The sequence below is a fragment of the Schistocerca americana genome, chromosome X, assembly GCF_021461395.2.
Source record: "Schistocerca americana isolate TAMUIC-IGC-003095 chromosome X, iqSchAmer2.1, whole genome shotgun sequence".
NCBI lineage: Eukaryota > Metazoa > Arthropoda > Insecta > Orthoptera > Acrididae > Schistocerca > Schistocerca americana.
The window spans coordinates 111905807-111927604 of record NC_060130.1 but is presented as its reverse complement, the minus strand read 5'-3'; the positions used below and the strand labels follow the sequence as shown (position 1 = coordinate 111927604).

At 46.1% G+C, this 21798-nt stretch overlaps 1 protein-coding gene across 1 annotated transcript in view; it reads left to right on the top strand.

Annotated features, from left to right (window-relative positions):
- Positions 1–21798, top strand: part of LOC124555846 (glycoprotein 3-alpha-L-fucosyltransferase A) — a 187557-nt gene that overhangs the window by 25356 nt on the left and 140403 nt on the right. The window contains exon 2 of the mRNA XM_047129911.1: positions 14303–14482. Coding sequence (XP_046985867.1) covers positions 14303–14482 — 180 coding nt within the window. The remainder of the gene's footprint in view (positions 1–14302; positions 14483–21798) is intronic.

The window sequence follows — 21798 nt, the reverse complement described above, 5'->3', positions numbered from 1 at the left end:
TTAAGGGCTTGGGATTTCACACGTTGCCCGGTGAACATCCACTGGAAAAAAACTTCTGAGGGTCTTGGCAGGAAGCAGCACCTTACAGAAAATGCACGAGCACGAAGCTGCCAGTAGTAATGTCTTAATTCTGTTACTGAGGCAGACTGGCTAAAAGAGTTCAATGTTAAATAATTTCGTGGAATAATTTGAAACTTTCTAAGTCGAGAAAAATCGGTGAGTCGATCATCAGTCTTCGCGGAGAGTAGAGAACGCGGTACATGAGACCTGTAGACTGAAGGTGGTGTTTTAGTTGCTGCTTATGTGGAATCAGGAGTGAGTGATCCACGAAGTAGGTTACCAATACTGAAAGCTCTGAAACAGTTTGTGTGTACGTTCCCGTGCATGGGCACAGAACTGTGACTGAGTCGTTTCCGGCCAGTTTGGCCTCTGTTGCGGTTTTGTGGGCGTGCTCGGCTTCGGTAGACAGTAGCCTTACGTCAGATCGCTGATCCAGTTCGTAGCTGGAGGTGGTGGTCAATTAACAAACGAGGCTTGGCAAAGTTTAACTAAAACAAATAAATTGCGTTTGTTAGGAATTGCACCATTTAATAGACAACAGTACAATATTTATTTATGTATTATTTTTTTCGGTATCGATTTCGGTAGAATTCAGATCATCTTCGAGCCATCTGTAGCAAAGGAGAACAGCAACACGTAAAGTGCATACATTAACTTACATAGTGCTTCATAAAAGTGGTATGGAGTGAGGATTTACTTTGAGCAGTAAGCGTCTAGACCACGAAAATATGTAACAAAACTGAACAGTCTCTTTATTGAATCAATGAACAAGAAGGCAACATCTCATTACCAAATTCAGCATTTCGTATCAGGAAGACCACTTCAAATCTAATCTTACAATGACCGCAGTTCCGACACTCAGGGAACAGATTCTCTGACTGGTCCCTTGGACATTTAAGTCACAACTAAAACGGAGAGAAGGTGCATTGTAAAAGATGCTCAACAGAAAACCTTGAGGCCAACCAGAATCGGCCACAAATAACTTAGATAGAGAAATTCAAAGGACTCCAGTTAACAAATGAACAACAAGACATTAAACAATGAAACCTTTAAGTTTAGCTGTAGATAATAAAAAAATCTTTAAGACAAGGAACCTTAAAAGACTAAGCAGCAAGTAAAATTTAAAAGCTGTGATCTTCATTTTAGGTAATGAATTCTTTAAAAACATTTAAACAGCGCTGACCTGCTGGGAAATTTCAACTTCACGAATTTAACTAAGGTAAACTTTAGAGTAAACTTAATAAATCTGTTGCTGCACCACAGCAGACAAATGATTTATAGCAAACAGCTTACGTACTTGTGACAGCGCACAACAGTTCACAATGAGGTAAACAAGAAATTTGAGTTCCGCAACTTACAGTTCGTGGTAAGATCAAATTTCAACTTACACGTTAAGCAGAGCGCAAATGACCATCAGAAAGTGATAATTAAAATAAACATCTTGTTTAGGTGAATCTTTAGGGCAATAACCAGCGGTGAAAGTGACCCAGGCAGAGAGTTCGTTTTCAAAGAAACGGTTCATGCACTGAACACAAGCGATGCTCTCCGTTTCCAAATAGCGGCCTGCAAAACTATACATCCAGCGGTTTGGGTCAGCAGTTTCCGCAAACGACCCCCTCATCTGCGGCCACCATACTGCAGAGTGTACCAGGTCACATTTCGTCCAAAATAATCAAGTATGTTCGACGTCCAACAGTGACTCAGCTCTACTGAGGCACCGCGCGTCCCGTAATTGACAAGTGATGCCGGGCACCAATATCCATAGGCTGCTCTTAGCTGAGTCAGAATGAGGTTTGCCCCTTGCAACTAGCAGCCTCAGACGTGAGCGTCATCACGGCTGCGCCTTCACTCCTTACGCACTCTGCGCGCAACTCTACAGATAAACATTGACTGCTGCCGACAAGAAGTCACAGACATGGGGCAGAACTACACTGTTTCGCTTCGCGGGCAGACTCTATGCGAGCGCCTAGGCTCACCGCTTGAAGAAGCCTCGCCAAAACCCACGGTGGCGCCGTCACAGCGGCCGCTGCCATTTTAGGCGAATTACAGCACACGTAAAATCAAATCGAGATCGAACCTCCACTAAACTGGCACTTCCTCCACGCTTAAACAAGGCCATGGAGAAGAGGGGACGGGGATCTCGAAGCCTCATCCTGGGGCCCCACAGCCTTGATCTGGCATACATGAACCTGACCTTGCTGCGCTGTAGCCACGTTCTCAACGACAAACGAGACTGGATAGGCATCTCAGCAGTTCGGAATGCCCCAACAAATCTCAGGAACATCTTACCCGTAATCTCGTCTGCAGCCACCCTACTACACTTTTTAAAGTTTTTTAACGAGGACCAACTCGCCAATTTTAAAAGAGATAGAGCGCCTCCCACGGTTGTACCGTTCTGCTTATCGGCGGTGAGCCAATTTAATGTTGTTGAGGGTTCAAATGGTTCAAATGGCTCTGAGCACTATGGGACTTAACATCTATGGTCATCAGTCCCCTAGAACTTAGAACTACTTAAACCTAACTAACCTAAGGACATCACACACATCCATGCCCGGGGCAGGATTCGAACCTGCGACCGTAGCGGTAGGGCGGTTCCAGACTGTAGCGCCTAGAACCGCTCGGCCACTCCGGCCGGCATAGGCTTGTCCTCTTGATAAGACTGCAACAACCCTCGCCTGGTATTCGGACTGGGCTTCGCACACCGACATTCTTAACACTTCAGTACTAACTTGCGGATGTTAGCACAGAGAGTGGGCCAAGTTAAATGCTCCTGAACCTTAGCTATAGTCTTACAGAGGCGTAAATGACCAGATGGAAATAGCGGAAAACTACAGGCACTAAATTATCTTGTAGACGTATTTTCGATTTATCATCCCGGCTGCCGGCCGGTGTGGCCGTGCGGTTCTAGGCGCTTCAGTCTGGAACCGCGTGACCGCTACGGTCGCAGGTTCGAATCCTGCCTCGGGCATTGATGTGTGTGATGTCCTTAGGTTAGTTAGGTTTAAGTAGTTCTAAGTTCTAGGGGACTGATGACCATAGATGTTAAGTCCCATAGTGCTCGGAGCCATTTATCATCCGGGCTGGCGCGGTAGGAAAGCAACTCTTTAATAAAGCTATAGCCTGGTAACTCGACCCCCGGGGTAAGCAGTTGGAAAATACTACTAAGCTTGGGATACTTTGCCTGTTGATCGGCAAAATCCAGGAAAAGCTCAGGCATTTCACTGAGTACACCCAAGTTACACTCTGCTGGCCACTGCATATATTACGTAACCTGCTCACTGTCAATAATCATTCTACTAAGAACATAACCAGCTGATTCTCCGTATCCCGAATATGTCTAACAGTGAATCGGAATGCGGAAATATGGGCGGCCCACCGCGCTATGCCTTCAGTCTTACGTGGTGCAGCCAACATCCAACTAAGGGCTTGATTGTCAGGCTCGAGCCTGATTTGATGTTCTAGAAAAAATGTAAACTTCTCTAAGGCATACAGTAATGCGAGAGCTTCTAAGACGTAGAGTGCATAATTGACCCCCACACTACATAATGCCCTGGACGCATATGCGACGGGACGTCACTCGCCATTGTACTTCTGCAACAAGATAGTCCCCCAGTTCATAGCTGGATGCGTCCGTTTGAAGCATAAAGTCTTTCTTAAAATCAGGAATGACTAACACGGGTGCTGTGCTAAGAGTGTACTTCAGGGCATTGAAACCAGCTTGATGATTGTCAGTCCATTGAAACGGCACGCCCTTACGACGCAACATGTTAAGCGAAACTACTAGCTGAGCAAATCCTGAAATGAACTTACAGAAAAAGTTGATCACTCCAATAAATCGAGCGATATATTTCTTATTCTTAGGCTGAGGAAAATCCCTGACGGCCTTGGCACGTTCTGTGTCTACCTTCGCTCCGCTTGCTGACACCACATGTCCCAAGAACGATATTTCTGAACATGCCAAATTCACCTTACTAGGCTTAATAGTAATATCAGTTTTCATAAATCTCTCCAAGGCCTGACGTATATGGTCAATATGTTCTTAAAATGTGTAGCTATACACAACCACGTCATCCAAATAGTTGTAGACGATACGAAATTTCAGCACACCCATGACAGAATATAAGAGTCTAGACAAAACGGCTGCATCAGTAGATAAGCCAAATGGGACATGGCTAAATTCAAACAAATCGTAATCGGTGCTGAAGACTGTTAATGGCTTAGAGTCTTCAGTAAGTGGTATCTGATGGTAGGTCTCGTTGAGATATAACACACTAAAGAGACGGGCCCCCGCGAAACACTTGAAACAATTGCGCAAATCTGGTAGGGGCACTGAGTCCAGAATTACCTTACGATTTAGTGCCCTATAATCAACAACCGACATCTATCCTACGCTCCTAGGGTTGGGCACCAGAAACATGGTTGATGCGTATAGAGATGTTGATGGCTTGATAACCCCTTCTTGCAAAACTTTATTTATAATTTTTCTGATTTCCTCCTTCTTGGGTTGGGACAATCTCAAAGATTGGTGGCGCACTGGCATATTAACCGTCAACTGGATTCGATGTTTAATACGATTAATAACCCCCGAACGCTCGGTGAGAAGATTGGGCAATGCCTCCAAAACCCCCACCAAGCGTTCAGCCTCTTCCGTCTTCAAATGAGCAACATCAAACTACATTTCACTTGTTGGTACATAATTAAGCCCGGCCTTAGAATGATTGTCAAACTGATACCTCCGATCTGACCTAAACTTTAACCAAAACGTTCTATCTGCAAATCCGAAGACGCAATTTACTTTATCGAGAAAATCACAACCCAAAATGAGATCAACAGACAGACCTATCACAAAGCCAAATATAATGGTCCAAGAAAAATCATAAATCTTAATGCGAGCCCTCACTCGACCCACAGTAGGAACAGACTCGCTATTAACGGAAAGACACTTTTTTTTCACTGGAATTAGTTCAGGAAATTTGCAAACGTTTCTGTACCTTAAAAAAGCTTGGTAAGCTTATTAAAGTCAAACTGCTGCCGGGGTCGCAAAGTGCACACACAGGCGCTTGATTAATTAAGACGCACACACGCGACAACGAACCAGGGCCCATAGTACTGAGGTTATTACACACCGGCGGCGCCGGTGCGCACCACGACGGCGAGCAGGTCTCTCCTTGCGTCAGCTTGTATTACCCTCTTTACGTGCGGAGCAGTTTCTGGCAAAATGGCCATGCTGCGCACAGCGAAAACAATTGCTTGGCTGACAGGAATTCATTTCTCAATAAACCTGTGAAAAGTCGCAGCACTTGTTTTAGCAACACCTTTTGAACTATCTCTTTCCTCGTCATTAAAACGGATCCCTTCAATAGTGTTAGCAATGCGATTGAGATCACGAAAGCTTACAGGTTTCGCACAGATTGCAACTCTCGAGTGGTCTTCCTGTCGCATTTCATCGAAAATACTAGCAACAGTTTGTTCTTCAGTGAATTAAGGCTTAAAGCAACTTTAACGCCGGCCGAAGTGGCCGTGCGGTTAAAGGCGCTGCAGTCTGGAACCGCAAGACCGCTACGGTCGCAGGTTCGAATCCTGCCTCGGGCATGGATGTTTGTGATGTCCTTAGGTTAGTTAGGTTTAACTAGTTCTAAGTTCTAGGGGACTAATGACCTCAGCAGTTGAGTCCCATAGTGCTCAGAGCCATTTAGCCAACTTTAACCATCCTAATACTTTCAACATAGTTAGCAAAGGTCTCACTGGACGATTGAACACGAAAATAAAATTTGTTAGTAAGCTCATTTCTCACTCTCTCAGAAAGTATTTCTTCAATCCCGCCCCTAGGCCAATCGATAAACCATTTGTAAAATTTTAACACGAGAAATTTGAAAAACCTCAGAATGAATCAGTAACCTAGGAAATAACCATAGATTTTTTACAATACTGTCCCCTGTTTTAATGCTGGACTGACCAGTCCCCTGTAGAATTGGCAGTATCTGATTCGGCAATTTACCAAACGAGTTGGAAACTTCAGTCTGCCTGCTATTAAGTGACATTCTGGTACCGCGCGCCGCGGAATTTGAATCCACGCCAGACGTCATGGACGTCGAAGACCCATAAAGGTCTGTGCAGCATCGCGCCGTAAGCTGTGGCGTTGCGCGCCTCCTGGCCCGCTTTTACTGTAAGGGCGCCACAGCGGAACACGTGGTTCCAGCGAGCAATAGCGGCGCCCCCGATTGCGTACTTAAGCGCCTGCCTCTCGCCCAACCAGATCCTCTACACCTCCCGTAAACTAGATCCCCCTCACCCGCTTTTCTCTCCCATCCTCTCCCACCCCCATCTGCTGCCGCGCCTGTATTTCCACGTCCCACCTGCTCTCCCTCTCTCCACCCTCTTACTCTCTCCCAAGGTGGCTTCCGCGTGCTCCCCCTTACTGATGATGCCCTCCTTCCCTCCATCTACCCCTCCTATCAAATTTACTCCTCCCCTCCCACTTCCTGTGTTTCTTCCTTAGGGCACCCTCTCTCCCTTCTCTCTCCCTTCCCTCCCTCCTCCCTACCTCCCCCCTCCTCCCCTGGGCTTCCCCTACCCCCCACACCTTCATTCTTCCCCCCATCTCCTCTGCCATTGGCATCTCTGCTTTCCCCTCTCCCTCCCCCACCCCTTCTTCCCCTCTTGGCCGGTCTCCGGACTCGCACACATTCAGTGGACATTCGCATGCCGGAGATCATCGCCATCAGTTTTTTGTGTGTGTGCCGTTGTGTTTGTGATTCAGTGTTTTTCGTCGCCCACGCACCTTCTTTCATGTGTGTCGTCTACATCATCAGTGTTTGTGCACAGTGCCGACAGTTTTCTTGTTTTTGCGTAGGGTGTGAACGGCTTCATGTTTTCTAATTACTGTATCTACTGTTTTTTACCTACCATTATGTTACTTTTATGTCTTCATTGGTTTTTTCACTTATTGTACTGCTTGTGGCTGAAGAGCGGAGTAAAATTAACCACTGCCTGCCCACCTTGTATGAGGTGCAAAATGACAATAAAGAAAAAAAAAGCCCAACCAGATCCTCTACACTTCCCGTAAACTAGATCCCCCTCACCCGCTTGTTTCTCCCATCCTCTCCCACCCCCATCCGCTACCACGCCTGTATTTCCATGTCCCACCTACTCTCCATCTTTCCACTCTCTTTAGCCTCTCCCAAGGTGGCTTCCGCCAGCTCCCCCTCCCTGGTGATGCCCTCCTCCACTGCATCTACCCCTCCTATGAAATTTGCTCCTCCCCTCCCACTTCCTGTGTTTCTTCCTTAGGGCACCCTCTCTCCCTTCCCCCTCCCTTCTCTCCCTCCTTCTTTCCTCAGCCCTCCTCCCTCCCAGGCTTCTCCTACCCCCCATCCCTTCATTCCTCCCCCCATCTCCTCTGCCATTGGCATCTCCGCCCTCCCCTCTACTTCCCCCCCCCCCACCTCTTTCCCCTCTTGGCAGGTCCTCGGACTCCCACACGTTAAGTGGACATTCATGCGCCAGAGATCATTGCCATCTGTTTTGTGTGTGTGCCGGCATGTTTGTGCTTTAGTGTTTTCGCCACCCACACTCCATCGTTCATGTGTTATCCCCATCATCAGTGTCCATGTCAAGTGCTAACAATTCCTTTGGTTTTCTTTGCGTGTGAACAGCTTCATGTTTTTTCGTTACTGTGACTACTGTTTTTTGTCCCCCATTATGTTATGTTCCTTCTGTGTCTCCATTGTTTTTCTCTTGTAATACCTGTGGCTGAAGAGCGGCATAAGGTGCCGCTGGATGTGCGGTTCTAGGCGCTTCAGTCTGAAACCGCGTGACCGCTACGGTCGCAGGTTCGAATCCTGCCTCGGGCATGGATGTGTGTGATGTCCTTAGGTTAGTAAGGTTTAAGTAGTTCTAAGTTCTAGGGGACTGATGACCACAGATGTTAAGTCCCATAGTGCTCAGAGCCATTTGAACCATTTGAACCATTTGAACCAACTGTGCCGCTGCCAGCCCACCTTATGTGAGATGTGAAATAACAATAAGGAAAGAAAAAAGGCCAACCAGCCAGTCTAATCACGCGTACATCGGTTGACACCTCGCCTCCCATTAGACGGTACTTCCTTGTTCTGTGTATGAGTGGACGTGTGTGTTTCCTTGTGACTCTGTTGTTCGATCTTGTTGTATTCGTTCTGTCCTTCGTTGGTCGTGTCAGTCCTCTCCCGTTGTGTTGCTCGCAGGCCTCTCCACGGGTCCTGCCGCACTTTCTGTCATTGCTACCCTGCGAACGTCCCGGTCGCAGTTACATCAGACATGTCATCCCAATTACCAACATCCGACATCGTCTTTCACCAATTAAGTACAAAACAGAACATCATTACATCCTCGATCGTTTACATAAAAAGAACTGAAATGTCCGACGGGTGTCGAAAATAAAGTGGAAACAATCAACCATCCCGTCGTCCTGCGTGCTTTTCATTGGACTTTGACAGCCTCAATAACGTTTATACCCTCTGTGAGCGTTTATCACTGCCTGACACCTACGTGGCATTCTCCGTATGTCCACAGAGTTCATCCTGTGGTATCCGTTACCATTTTTCAATGAGAGCCCACGAGAATTCTTGGAGAGTATGTGGTGGAACAGGGCGACCACAAACACATCTGTCAAGCATGTCCCACATACCCAAAATGGAGTTTTCGTCGGGACTCACCGCCAGCTATTCTATTACTTCAGTGCCCAGCCTTCGCGAGATATCTCTGCTGACGCCCACCACAGGTCCTGAAGGAATTCAGGGCCACCACCTTACGCAGTAGCCACCACATGGTCCAACAGGATCTGTTCGAGGTAATGCCTGGCGGTAAGGCGACCGTGGACATCGACAAGATCCGCATGGCTGTCAGCACTGAAGCCTCCTCATAACATCACAGAAGCGTGGATGTCTGTCCGATTTTCTGAACAACATTTGGCACGTACCGCTCATCACGAGTCTCCGCACACGAACACGGCCGTCAGCTTGCGTCAGAGGATATCTGGACTCGTCTACGAATAACACCTTTTGCCAATGACGAAGTTGCCAGTTGACGTGGGAACGACAGAAATGAAGGCGAGCTGCAGGATATTGTCTTGTCAAGCGGAGTACTCAAGCTGGGCGTCTGGGTCGTAAGGTCCTTTTTCGTAACCTGTTTCTTGCAACCTGATCGGTCACAGCGGTTCCAGGTGCCATTCTGAGATCGTCTTGCAGTGCTCCTGCGGTATCTGTACGACGCCGCAACGCAGATATGGCCAGATATTAGTATTCACGTGGAGTTGTACTACGTCAGCGACCTTGTCCAACACGCCTGTCTCCCTATAGCATGTCCACAATCTATGGATCACACATGGGGAGACATTGGCATCTGCAGCAACACGACCGAAAGTCCATCCTTTTGGATCAGACAGGCCATCCTTGCAACTTGCACTACACTAGATGTCGCACTCCCAACATCCACAGATGACAACTGCCATATGTGTACCTCACTGGGACACCGAAGCTCATTTCCTTCTGAGGGGTCGCCTGACACTAGCACAGCCAATAGATGGCGAATGATTTTAGTTGTTCCTTACGCTGAAAGGAAAGATCCCAGACCATGCAATAAGACCACACGTACCGCCTGTATCAAAATAGATTTAACATACGGGACGTTGATAGACATGTTCCTTAATTCTTTTGAACAATATATAGGGTCCATGTTAATTCCCATTGATAACATGTTACTGACTTTTTTTATAATAAGTACAACCATAGTCCAGTACATGGATGTATCAAACCCAACGAGTCAGCAGTTGATGACATTATTTCAAATTGAGCACCAAGCCTCATTAATTATATGACGTGGAAGACCTGTAAATTACAACTGACACTATTCACGTCTTGATCCACTGAAAATCTGAGTATGGTTTTACTGAATGACTTTTTCGGTATTGCCATTAAAATGCGTTCCTGTTTTTTGTTCCGTAGAATACGAGGAGAAGGTGCTAGGAGCCCGTTGGAGGCAGCATATGAACTGTTAGCGATGTGCATACCCAGTGTAGTGGGCGGGATCTTTTATCTTTCGGAACGTAGACAGTCACAGTGCTTTAACTGATGAGCTAAGATTGGTGACAAGTTTATACCTGCCTTCCCGGTGAAAGTTGGGTCAGTGACCTTTACTTAAACTGATTACATGTGTATAGCAGTGCAGGGAATTAATCCGGGTCCGGCAGAAAACACTGCGGATTAAATCTGCAGACTATTGTGTAATTCGTCTGGCGCGCCGTACAACGAAAGTGCATGGATTCTGCCCGCAACCACCAGTGGATTTTGCGCGATGTCACAAAATTTCAGACAACGGACGAAAGGAACGTTTCAGTGTGACCGAACTTATTTGTCCTACGGCTTTCTGGAGTATTATTATACTAGCAGAAAAGTGCTTCTTTCGGAGCACATGCTCCGGTTTCAAAAGACTCTCACTGAAATATGGGGAACAAGCTGCCTCTTTCTACCTTCCTCGGCACCATTAAAAATTTTGGCATGCGAACATACCGGGTGATCAAAAAGTCAGTATAAATTTGAAAACTGTATAAATTACGGAATAATGTAGATAGAGAGGTACAAATTGACACACATGCTTGGAATGACATACGGGACGTTGATAGACATGTTCCTTAATTCTTTTGAACAATATATAAGGTACATGTTAACTGTCATTGTCTAATAAAGAACCGAAAAAATACAAAAGTTCAAAAAATGTCAAACAGATGACGCTTCATCTGATCAAAATAGCAATAATTAGCGTAACAAAGTAAGACAAATCAAAGATGATGTTCTTTACAGGAAATGCTCAATATGTCCACCATCATTCCTCAACAATAGCTGTAGTCGAGGAATAATGTTGTGAACAGCACTGTAAAGCATGTCAGGAGTTATGGTGAGGCATTGGCGTCGGATGTTGTCTTTCAGCATCCCTAGAGATGTCGGTCGATCACGATACACTTGCGACTTCAGGTAACCCCAAAGCCAATAATCCCACGGACTGAGGGATGGAGACCTGGGAGGCCAAGCATGACGAAAGTGGCGGCTGAGCACACGATCATCACCAAACGACTCGCGCAAGATATCTTTCACGCGTCTAGCAATATGGTGTGGTTGTAATAAAACCCCATGTCATTCCAAGCATGTGTGTCAATTTTTACCTCTCTATCTACATTATTCCGTGGTTTATTAAGTTTTCAAATGTATACTGACTTTTGGTCACCCGGTATTTGCGCTTTTTTGAAACATGCAATTCACCTCTCACACCCAGAAGCTCCCCTAACTGTAACTCGCTCATACCCACTAGATCATAGCTGCAAGTCGTTCATACCCACCCTACCCCACATGGCCCTTCTCACTTACCCATTCAGCCCTACTCTTGTCATTGTCTCTTTGTGTATCTCTGTTAGCGTCTCCTGTTTCACAACCACTGTCTCCTTCGTTCCGTCCTACACCTACTGTCTTCTCTCACCGTCACAGTCTGTCTTTTGGTCTGTCTTACTGCCACTCTCTACTGTCTGTTTCATTCCTCCCCACTGCTGCTGTCTATTCTCACTGTCACTGTCTCTCTCTTCCACATTGTCATTGTCACAGACTCTGTCTCTCATTATCACTGGCTCTCACTCACTTCCACTTTCTTCTTCTCTTCATTCCTCTCCCACTGGCACTGTCTTCTTCACCCTTTTCCTAGCACTGTCCTGTCACTGTCAACTATGTTCCAATGCCACTATGGTCCTCTCTCACACACACATTGCCATTGTCTCCTTCGCTCTTTCTATACCCAACCACTCCCTACCATCTTCCAGTATTTATTAATTTTCTGTCTCTTTCTCACTGCTACTATCTCCTTATCCCTCAGCACAAAGACGGGCGAAGATGTTCACGTGCCAAAATTTTTGCAAATATTTTTAAAGGTGCTAAGGAAAGTAGAATGAGGCAGCTAGAACCCCAATTTTGAGTCAGAGTCTTTTGAAAAAGGAGCATATTAGCCTTCTTTGTGCTCCAACAGGAGTATTTTGCCGATGGTTCCCTTCTTTTCCCTGCTACAACAGGGCATGTCACTTAGATGAAAAGAAATTTATGGGTCAGTAAACTTTTCATAGTGTACTTCTGTGAAACTGAAATAATGCAAAACTAATTTTAAGCCTTATACTGTATTTTACATGCACAAACATTTTGCATATGCTTCAGTACTACAACTTGGTGTTTCTAGAAACCTTCTGATGATAACGAAGACACTTTACAGCATATTTGTCAGTGCTACGTCACTTTATAAACTTCGTTTTCGCATCACACTGAATATTATGTGCGTATTTTACGTGATCAAGTAGGGAAACTTTGAACCTCTGTATTTCGGGAACGGGTAAAAGTGTCTTGAAAATTTTCAAGGCTGTTCGAGATTGGAATCTTAGGAATACATAGTAAACATTACAGGCATTTGCTGTGCGTAGCCATTCTAGAACACATGGCTCGGTTCTGACACCCATAAACGACGTTTTTGGAGTTTCTCGACAATGGATAAGTACACTGATCAGCCAGAACATTATGATCACCGACATACTATCGATAGATACCCGTCCAGGCGATATCAGCGTCACCTGTCAAGTAATGACTGCTAGTCAGACACACGCACGGCGTTTGTAGTATCAGTGAGCCAGCTGTCCGTGTGTAGAATGGACAAGGCCCGCGATCTCTCTGTGTTTCACCAAGGGCAAATTGTGATGGCCCGAAGGCTCTGCACGAACATTTCGGAAACTGCACGACTGGTCGGGTGTTCGAGGAGTGCCGTGATGAGCGTCTCCAACACGTTGCGAAACCAAGGTGAATCCACGTCCAGACGTCGTGAGTTTGGGCGGCCACCTCTCATTATAGATGTCGGACGTCGTAGGCTGGATAGATTGGTAAAACAGGACAGTTGACGAACTGTGGCGGAACTAACATCAGACGTTAGTGCTGGGCAGAGTACAAGTGAGTCTGAATACACAGGGCGCCAGACACTCCGAACGATGGGATTCCGCTGCCGACGACCCATGTATGTGCCAATGTTAACATCACGATCTCGGCAACTACGACTGAAATGGGCACGTGGCCATTGGCACTGGACGTTGGCGCACTGGCAGAGCGTATCATGGTCTGATGAATCCCTATGTCTTCTTCATCATACCGATGGGAGGACGCGAATCCGTCGTCTTCCAGAGAAACAACTCCTTGACACCTGTACTGCGGGACGGAGACGAGCTGGCAGCGGCTCCGCTATGCTCTGGGGAACATTCACTTAGGCATCCACGGGTCCAGCGGAGATCGTGCAAGGCACCATAATGCCCAAGGAGTATCGTGCACTGATTGCAAATCACGTACACCCCATCATGACGATCGTGTTTTCCGACGGCAGTGGCGTTTTTCAATAACATAGTGCGCCATGTCACAAGGCCAGGAGAGTGACGTAGTGGTTCGAAGAGCACAGTGGCGAGTTTCAATCGATGTGCTGGCCTCCAACTCGCCAGATCTGAATCCGATGGAACATGTCTGGAATGTGATTGAACGTAGCGTCAGAGCTCATCGCCACTCTCCCCAGAATTTATGGGAATTAGGTGACTTGTGTGTGCAGATGTGGTGCCAATTCCCTCCAGCGACCTAACAAGGCCTCATTGCTTCCATGTCACGACGCGTCACCGCTGTTTTCCGTGCCATAGTCGGACATACCAGCTATTAGATACGTGGTGATAATGTTTTGGCTTATCACTGCATTTTTCAAAACGGGAAGATGGCACTTATAGATGAATGCCGACAGAATATACTTTTAAAATTTGAGGCATTTGCCGAGGTTATTTGCAAGTAGGGTAACTTTGGACCTGTGTATCTCGGAAAATGATAAAGATATCAAGAAAATTGTCAAGGCTGTTCGAGATCCGGATCTTGGGAATATATTGGAAAAATTTTCAACTATTTTATGTGCGTAGCCGTCTTCAGTTCGTGGCTCAGTTTTGGTATCGAAAACCAAGGTTTTGGGGTTTCTCATGCACCATCCATGATCAAAATGGTGCTTCCATAAGCTCCTTAAGGCCCATTATACACGATATTTAATGTAAAAGAACTAACCTGCTTTTATGCGTGGCTTTTTAGAAGATTTGCGGTAGCGCACATTGTCACGCGCGTACTAATGTAACTGCTAGACGTTGTCTGTGAGCTGCAACTGTTACGTGTCGCAGGTGCTGGTGTACAATGGACTGGGGTCGTGGTCACCGCTGCGCGCTGGTCGCGACGCGTTCCAACACTGCCCTGTCAGCAGCTGCACCATCACCACCAACAAAGCTGAAGCCTCGGACGCAGACGCCATCCTCTTCAAAGACCACTTCGTCAACCCAGGCGTCCATCGCCCCGCCAGGCAGGTTCGTCTCATACCTCCTGTTTCTTTTCTTTTTTGAACACACTTCAGATCTCAACACCACAAGGCATTTATTTTTCAAATCATCCATCTGGAAAGTTAATTTCATATGTAACACACATTATCTCCTAATATCGTGGCGGACCTCCTTTTTCCAGGCATAGTGCAGCAGCTCGGCGTGGCATTCACTCAACAAGTCTTTGGAAGTCCTCTGCAGAAAAAATGAGCCATGCTGCCTATATAGTCGTCCATAACTGCGAAAGTGTTCCCGGGTCAGGATTTTGTGCACGAAATGACGTCTCTATTATTTCCCGTAAATGTTCGATGGGATTCATGTCGGGCGATCTGGGTGGCCAAATCATTTCGCTCGTATTTTCCAGGATGCTGTTTAAACCAGTCGTGAACATTAGTGGTCCAGTGAAATGGCGCATTGACACCCATAAAAATGCTATCGTTGTTTGGAAACGTGAATGACTAAAAATGGCTCCAAGTAGACTAACATAACGATTTCCAGTCAACGATTGGTTCATTTGGACCAGAGGACCCAGTCCATTCCAGGTAAACACAGCGCCACCATTATGAAGCCACCACGAGCTTGCACAGTACCTTGTTGACAATCCGGATACATGGCTTAGTGGAATCCGCACCTTTCACTAACCATACCATCAGCTCTTACCAACTGAAATCGGGACTCATCTGACCAGGTCACGGTTTTCCAGTCGTCTAGGGTCCAACCGATATGGTCGTGAGCCCTGGAGAGACGCTGCGGGCGATGTCATGCTGTTACCAAAGCCACCCGCGTCGCTCGTCTGCTGCCATAGTCCTTAAAGCCAAATTTCGCAGCACTGTCCTAAAGGATACGTTCGTCGTACGTTCCACATTGATTTCTGCAGTTATATCAAGTGGTGTTGCTTCTCTGTTAGTACTGACAACTCTACGCAAACGCTGCTGCTGTCGGTCGTTAAGTTAAGGCCGTCGGCCACTGCGTTGTCCGTGGTGAGAGATAATGCCTCAAATGTGGTATTCTCGGTACATCCCTGACACTGTGGATCTCGGGACGCTGAATTTCCTAACGATTCCAGAATGGAATGTCTCAAGCATCTAGCTGCAACTACTGTTCCGTGTTCAAAGTCTGTTAAATCACATCTTGCGGCCATAAACACGCCGGGAACCTTTTCACGTGAATCACCAGAGTACAAATGGCAGCTCCGCCAATGCCCTGCCATTTTTTACACTGAAGAGGCAAAGGAACTGGTACACCTGCCTAAAATCGTGAAGGGCCATCGCCAACGCGCAGAAGTGACGCTACATCACTTGGCATGGACTCGACTAATGACTGAAGTAGTGCTGGAGGGAATTGACATCATGAGTCCTGCAGGGCTGTGCATAAATTCGTAAGAGTAAGAGCGGGTGGAGATCTCTTCTGAACAGCACGTTGCAAGGCATCACAGATACGCCCAATAATGTTCGTGTCTGGGGGGAGTTTGGTGGCCAGCGGGAGTGTTTAAACTCAGAAGTGTTCCTGGAACCATTCTGTGGCAATAGTCGACTTGTGGAATGTCGCATTGTCCTGTTGGAATTGCCGAAGTTCAAAAATGGTTCAAATGGCTCTGAGCACTATGGGACTTAACTTCTAAGGTCATCAGTCCCCTAGAACTTAGAACTACTTAAACCTAACTAAACTAAGGACAACACACACACCCATGCCCTAGGCAGGATTCGAACCTGCCACCGTAGCGGTCGCGCGGTTCCAGACTGTAGCGCCTAGAACCGCTCGGCCACCCTGGCCGGTGATTGCCGGAGTCTGTCGGAATGCACAATGGACATGAATGGACGCAGGCGATCAGACAAGATGCTTACGTACGTGTCAACTGCCAGAGTCGTATCTAGATGTATCAGGGGTCTCATGTCACTCCAACTGCACACACCTCACACCATTACAGAGCCTCCACCAACTTAAACAGTCCTCTGCTGACATGCAGGGTCCATGGATTCATGAGGTTGATTCCATACCCATGCACGTTTATGTGCTCGATACAATCTGAAACGAGACTCGTCTAACCAGGCAACATATTTCCAGTCATCAACAGGCCAATGTCGGTGTTAACGGGTCCAGGAGAGACTTAAAGCTTTGTGTCGTGCAATCATCAAGGGTACACGTGTGGACCTTCGGCTCCGAAAGCCCATATGGAAGATATTTCATTGAATGATTCGCACGATGGCACTTGTTGATGGCCCAGCATTGAAATCTGCAGCAATTTGCGGAAGGGTTGCACTTCTGTCACGCTGAACGATTCCCTTCAGTCGTCGTTGGTCCCGTTCTTGCAGTATCTTATCCCGGTTGCAGCGATGTCGGAGATTTGCTGTTTTACCGGATTCCTGATATTCACGGTACACTCGTGAAATGGTGGTACGGGAAAATTCCCAAGTCATCGCTGCCTCGGAGATGCTGTGTCCCATCGCTTGTGCGCCGACTATAGCGCCACGTTCAAACTCACTTAAATCTTGATAACCTGCCACTGTGGCAGCAGTAACTGACCTATCAACTGCGCCAGACACTCGTCTTATATAGACGTTGCCGACCGCAGTGCCGTAATCTGCCCGTTTACGTATCTCTGTATTTAAATATGCATGCCTATACCAGTTCCTTTGGCGCTTCAGTGTACGTTGTGTACGCAATACTACCGCTATCTGCACATTGCTGTCCCGTGACTTTTGTCGCCTCAGTGTACAATGGCTGTTGCCGAGCATTGTAGCACAGCTTACGTACTGTGAAGTACTCGTCGGCTTCTCGATTTCTGGTGAGACTTAAATACCCATAAGACTGATGCTGTGTCACAGAAAACCTGTAAGAGGTGCAATATTACCTTATTTGTGTGCCGATGTAGCTGTCAGTTTACTTTTCTTGATTTGCGAGACTCCGCTAGGAGATCATGGTACATAAATATAGACCTAGGCGATTGTACAAAGACGAGGGGTGGCGTAGAAGTGTGTGTTCTACGTAGCCCTCATTTCGTTTGGCGAGATTAAATGTATCTTTCCTAAGATGGACTTACATTATTATCTGCACAGGCGTGGCAACGTCACTACACTAAACGGTCGGCGCGGTTACTTCACTGTACGACGGTGGCTCAATACTTGCCGGGTAACAGAAACTCGTAAGAGGGAAACGAACTCGCCGTGCGTGTCTATCTTCGGCAAGCAGACATTCGGAGCCCACTTAGAGATAGTCAAGGGAATTGTTCACAAGTGAAACTTCTCATCGCAACCCCCTTAGATTTAATAGTTAAGTCGTCCAGTGGATAGCCCTCAAAAACTGAGCACAGATCAAGCATGAAATGAGGAAGAAGGTCTACTGAACAGCGAAAAAACAAGCAAAACAGAATTAGTGAAGGGTGCAAGCTCAGCATGTGAGCAAAACTGAGCAGCTATGGCGTCGTGGTAGTGTGGTCACAATGTTGGACTGCAAAGCAGGAGATCCGTGTTCAATACATTTTTTTTCACAAAATTATGCACTTTCCATCAGGTTATTGACGTGTCTGTCCTTCTTCTGTAGTACTGGCAATTGTCATGCTATACTTTGGTTATAGAATATGAGGAGGCAGGAGAGGAGATTAGTGCTTAACGTAGCGTCGACAGTGAGGTCATTAGAGACGGAGCACAAGCTCGGATTAGGGAAGGATGGGGAAGGAAATCACCCGTGCCCTTTCAAAGGAACCATCCTGGCATTTGCCAGAAGCGATTTACGGGAATCACGGAAAACCTGAAGCAGAATGGCCGGACGCGGGTTTGAACCGTCGTCCTCCCGAATATGAGTCCATATAGAATATGAGTCACGTGGTAAGAATATATTACCGTCGCAAGTAAATGCGATAAAATGTGAGAGCAGGTGAGATGCTGCATAGAACTCTCACAGAAAACAAACAAACGGGAGTGATCTATGTTACAACAAAGGAATTCAAGATACAAAACTTACAAAACTGGAAGCAAAAGTCATAAAATGTGATACTCGTCTAGAACAAATAGGAGGTACGTACGCCTGGAGGTCCCTTCCACAATCGGTGAAACTTAGACCTTTTTGTTTTCTTCTGTCATATCGACCGACGTTCTCACACGCGACATACGGACTGTGGAAAACTGGTGAGCTGAGTCCAAGAAAGAGTGACTCTGAGATATCCTGAGGATGAAAAATATCGTAATCGGGATAAAGTTCGAAATCTATGTACTAAAATTGCAAGTTTATTTTCTTTTCGGGCTTAAATTATTACCTCAAACAATAATTTGTTCAGATGAGAAGGTTCAAATGGTTCAAATGGCTCTGAGCACTATGGGACTTAACTGCTGAGGTCATCAGTCCCCCAGAACTTAGAACTACTTAAACCTAACTAACCTAAGGACAGCACAAACATCCATGCCCGAGGCAGGATTCGAACCTGCGACCGTAGCGGTCGCGCGGTTCCAGACTGTAGCGACTAGAACCGCTCGGCCACCGTGGCCGGCCAGATGAGAAGGATGGCGTATCGTATTGTTTAAGTTACTGTAGTGGATTTTTTTGGGTTGTGGTAATTTGGCATTAGCTGTTTACAAATTATCATTACTGCTTACTGGCATTTTTATACCGGTAGGGTGGTGATTCTGTTATTTGAAGTGATTTGCAAACGTGGTGTATGTGTTTCTATTTTTCAGTGCTTTTGGTGTTGAGAGTATCTTGTTCTCAGCTTCATACTTAAATCTTCCACATGTTTGCCAAATGACAGTCATTAATGGTTAACTGACGTATGGTTGCGCAACTTCAAACAAATACAGAAAAACCGTGTGTTTGTAATCTTGCTTTTCATTGTCACTAAGAATCATCTTAAGTGTGTAACAGAACGTTTTTCCCGTCATCTCATGTATTCGTGAAACTTGTCTGGTTGTTTTGATAACCGAGGAGAAAATGTACAGTACTCGTCAAGTTATTTTCGATACACATATAGCTGATTCACATGCGTTTGACGTCTTATTAAGAGCAAAAGCCGCAATGCAGCACTCGTCTCAAAGCACAGAGGCGTCATGGTATCCATCCGACGTTAGGAGGGTAAAATGTAACATAATTCATACATAGAATAGATTCTAACCTGACCTAACCTAACTTCCTTGACCCTCCAAACACAGACGGACATCGGACATACTGTGACCAAGCTGTCGGCCGGTAATATCGGGCGACCTCTGACGACCGTTGTCGGTGCCACTATGAATGCACCCTAAAGCCGTCGTCGCACGGACCGTGCATCCGATCGTTGAGCGTTGAGCGTGCTGAGTTTCAGAAGTCATAGCGTGGAATAGCACGTTGGGGAGTCTTTCCGAAAGTGCAGAGCAATCTCTAAGATGTCAGATATTCGTAACATAACATAACGTTGACATAACATAACGTTGACCAATGAGATAGCAGAACGCCAACTACGTCACATGCACGCCATCGCCCTAACCTCAGATGTTAAGTCCCTTAGTGCTTAGAGCCATTTGATTTGACATTTAGAAAATGTAACAACTCCACTAAAGAGACTGCCTACACTACGCTTGTCCGTCCTCTTTTGGAGTACTGCTGCGCGGTGTGGAATCCTTACCAGATTGGATTGACGGAGTTCATCGCGAAAGGTCAAAGAAGGGCAGCACGTTTTGTATTATTGCAAAATAGGGGAGAGGGTGTCACGGAAATGACACGGGATTTGGAGTGGACACCATTAAAACAAAGGCGTTTTTCGTTGTGGCGGAATCTTCTCATGAAATTTTAATCACCAACTTTCTCCTCCGACTGCGAAAATATTTTGTTGACCCCGACCTACATAGGGAGAAACTATCGTCATAATAAAATAAGGGAAATCAGAGCTCGAGCGGAACGGTATAGGTGTTCGTTTTTTCTGCGCGCTGTTCAAGATTGGAATAATACAGAATTATTGTGAAAGTGTTTCGATGAACCCTCTGGCAGGCGCTTAAACGTGATTTTCAGAGTATCCATGTAGATGTAGATGTGGAAAATGTTCGCTGACGCTTCCCGGCGACGGTGGGCGTCTTTTGTGATTGATTATGCCCCTGAATGGCGGTAGGGCGTACGCACTCTACGATGTTCGTATGCAGCGTATCTTGCTTATGGTCGAGTCTGCTGCTCGGCGTGAAACGGGATAGGCCGAGCTTTTAAAATATCCTTCTCCACCTAGAGACTCTCATTCTTAAGGTTTTCTTGTTGAAAATTACTCCAGCAATTTACTGAGGTAGGTAGTATGAAGATGAAGCACACGTGGTTAATAGACTCGGATAATGCGGTGAAATCTCGTCGTCCCAGGGCCATCGAATTTCAGGAAGAAGCCTAACGTCGCCAGAAAGTGAATTTGTGTCTAACAAAAGTTGTTCTCCTGACGTGGCCTATCAATAATGCAAAGACTTTCACTCTGTATATATCACAATAACACTGGTTTTTGAGATATTTATAGTCTTTTAGGTTTTTGTATGTTTTTTGCCCTTCCTCCACCTTTCCCTCGATTCAGTCGATCTATTATAAACACTGTTTACATGCGCTCAGAACGGGTAGTTTGTGAGGGATTCCCGCTGTCATTTCGACGCCAAGACTTTGAAACACACTGTATATTAAACGATTCGTTCTGATCAGAGGATTACGAAACTGAAATTGGATTTGGGCTACATAAAGTATTATAAAAGTTATCTCTGCACCTTTATGGATGTTTTAATTAAATAATAGACATTAAACTATTGCACTTTAATTAAACCCATATATCAAAATCGAGGTCTAAGGCGATCAAAAACATTCCGTTCGAACGCCGTACAGTCCAGTATCGGTATGCTAATCAATTAAAATCACCGTAGCCAGTTGAAATCACCGTGGGCGGTGAGGTAATCCTCCCATCGACGCATAGGGTTGAAGATATCCGTTTGGTAAAACATGGTGTCCTGTTGTATGAAGAAGTCAGTAACTTCCTGTTTAGACCCTTCAAAGCCTGTTTTATGGGACTCAAGACCTGATAATCCCATGGGGAACTATGGGGGCGTGCGTTATCATGAAGCAGCAGCGCCCAACACGGAACTTGTTGCACCATTCCACAACGGTGGCTTTCGACAGACATGCTGCTCCACACACATTCTTAATTTTGCGATGGGTGTCTACCGATGTTTGTCCTTCGGCAGCTAAGAAAAAAATAACAGCACGTTGGTCCTGTTTGGACGCATTTGGAATAACGTCGCCATAGTTCACGTTTCCGCATTTACCGGATGCACCTCGGAACGAATTCCACAGTAATACCTTGCCTACATGTCGGTGCTTATATA